Source organism: Aplysia californica, unplaced genomic scaffold (genome assembly GCF_000002075.1).
Source record: "Aplysia californica isolate F4 #8 unplaced genomic scaffold, AplCal3.0 scaffold00102, whole genome shotgun sequence".
NCBI classification, from domain to species: domain Eukaryota; kingdom Metazoa; phylum Mollusca; class Gastropoda; order Aplysiida; family Aplysiidae; genus Aplysia; species Aplysia californica.
In genome coordinates, this window is record NW_004797372.1 from 1,047,711 (window position 1) to 1,049,342 (window position 1,632).

Consider the following 1,632-nt stretch of genomic DNA (forward strand, 5'->3'; position numbering starts at 1 on the left):
TCTCTCTCTCTCCAACTTTGTCTCCATCTCTGTCTTACCTCTTTTTATCTCTCGGTCTCTCTCTCTCTCTTTCTCTCTCTTTCTCTCTCTCTCTATCTCTCTCTCTATCTCTCTCTCTGAATGTTCACAATGAGGAAGACCTTAACTGTCTCCCTAAGCTATCAAGGCTGCGATGAGACTATCACGTGCTCTATGGTCGCCTGTCCACACCTTCCAATCAACACGGACTGCGCTATACAGAACTTCAAGAAAATGATCTGCCAAGCTGTGAGGTGGGATTGTACTGTGTGTGTGTGTGTGTGTGTGTGTGTGTGTGTGTGTGTGTGTGTGTGTGTGTGTGTGTGTGTGTGTTTTTCGCATGCGCGCACGTATAATGCATGTGTGTTCTTGCACGCGCGCACGTATGTATGTGTGTATGTATAATTTGTATATTTTTTTCACGTGCTTCCTCACTTCTCCACCCATGAATCAAAGCCACGTCGTGGGTAGTTGGCGGGTGCTCTGGTGTGGTTTGCTCCTTCTTTCCTGTCAAACATCTATCGTCTTTACCTCCCCTCCTTCTATTTTATGTTTGTCTTGTAACACCTCTATTCTTCGGCACTTATACGACCTTATCAAGTGACGTAAAACACTACTTAACTAAAACTAAAACCACTCATGAATCTAACTCAGGTCGTCTATATGCAACGCCAAAGAGTCCTACCACTACATCACACACGCGCAACTCTTTCTTCTTTACTGCCAGATCTCAGGAATAGTCGACTGCTGGGTCTTCAAACTGCAGTGCAACAGAATTTTACGCCTGTGCCCATTTTTCCTACTTCGTAGGGCCCCTCGCATTCAGGCAGCCATACATTCCGATTTCGATGGTACTCTAGACTTTTTTATACTGACTAGAGTATTTTCAGAATTTTGAATTCTGCCCGGGGGACGGCCGAGGCTTACTCTTCTTATTTATTGTAGGAAAGGAGAAAACGTTATTATTTGAATGACCTCTTTGGTGCAGTTGTTCAGCTCTTTGCCGTAGCTTTCAGAAGACGTGAGTTCGATTCTTGAGTGGGGAAGTTACAAGTTGTTGTTTTTTTAACCGATTGTCTCCGTCTGTCTTCTGGGTTGTTGTGTCCCACTTAGCTCTGGTTGGTTGGCGCTGGCAGGCAGTAGAATATACGTGTCGATGGGAACTTAGAACATGTATACAATCTGGAATGTGCCGACCGATAAAGTCTTAAAGGACGTAAAGGAAACATTAACATATTATTATGTCCCCTCAACAGCAGACCGAAGGCTATGTTGCAGTATAGTTCGAGCCAACGTGCAAAAATCAGAAACACGAATTTGCACGTCATGTCATCGTGAGAATGTTGCTGCATTCAAGTTTCAGGCAAAGACAAAAGAAACGAAAACCCAGTTTGAATAACCAAATTTAATTATATGCTTCTTTTTACAAGTCCCCCAAAATGTCTTCTTCAAGGTCTAGTGTGTTGCAGAATAACCAGAATGCGCGTACTCGTGAGTTAAGCGAGGGACGGAATGGAGGAAATCGGACAACCCAACAATGGCATTGCGACATCTCCGTACCTGACCCCGATAACATTATGCGAGTGGATTTTATTTTATTCTTTTTTTTTTAGG

General features: G+C 43.6%; 1 protein-coding gene across 1 annotated transcript in view; it reads left to right on the forward strand.

Moving 5' to 3' along the window:
• Nucleotides 1-158: 158 nt before the first annotated feature.
• LOC101862490 (ras guanyl-releasing protein 3) overlaps nucleotides 159-1,632 on the forward strand; it is a gene marked incomplete at its 5' end in the record, with an annotated part of 36,111 nt that continues 34,637 nt past the window's right edge. Inside the window, 1 exon segment of the mRNA XM_035968977.1 lies at nucleotides 159-272. Within this exon segment, the coding sequence (XP_035824870.1) occupies nucleotides 159-272 (114 nt within the window).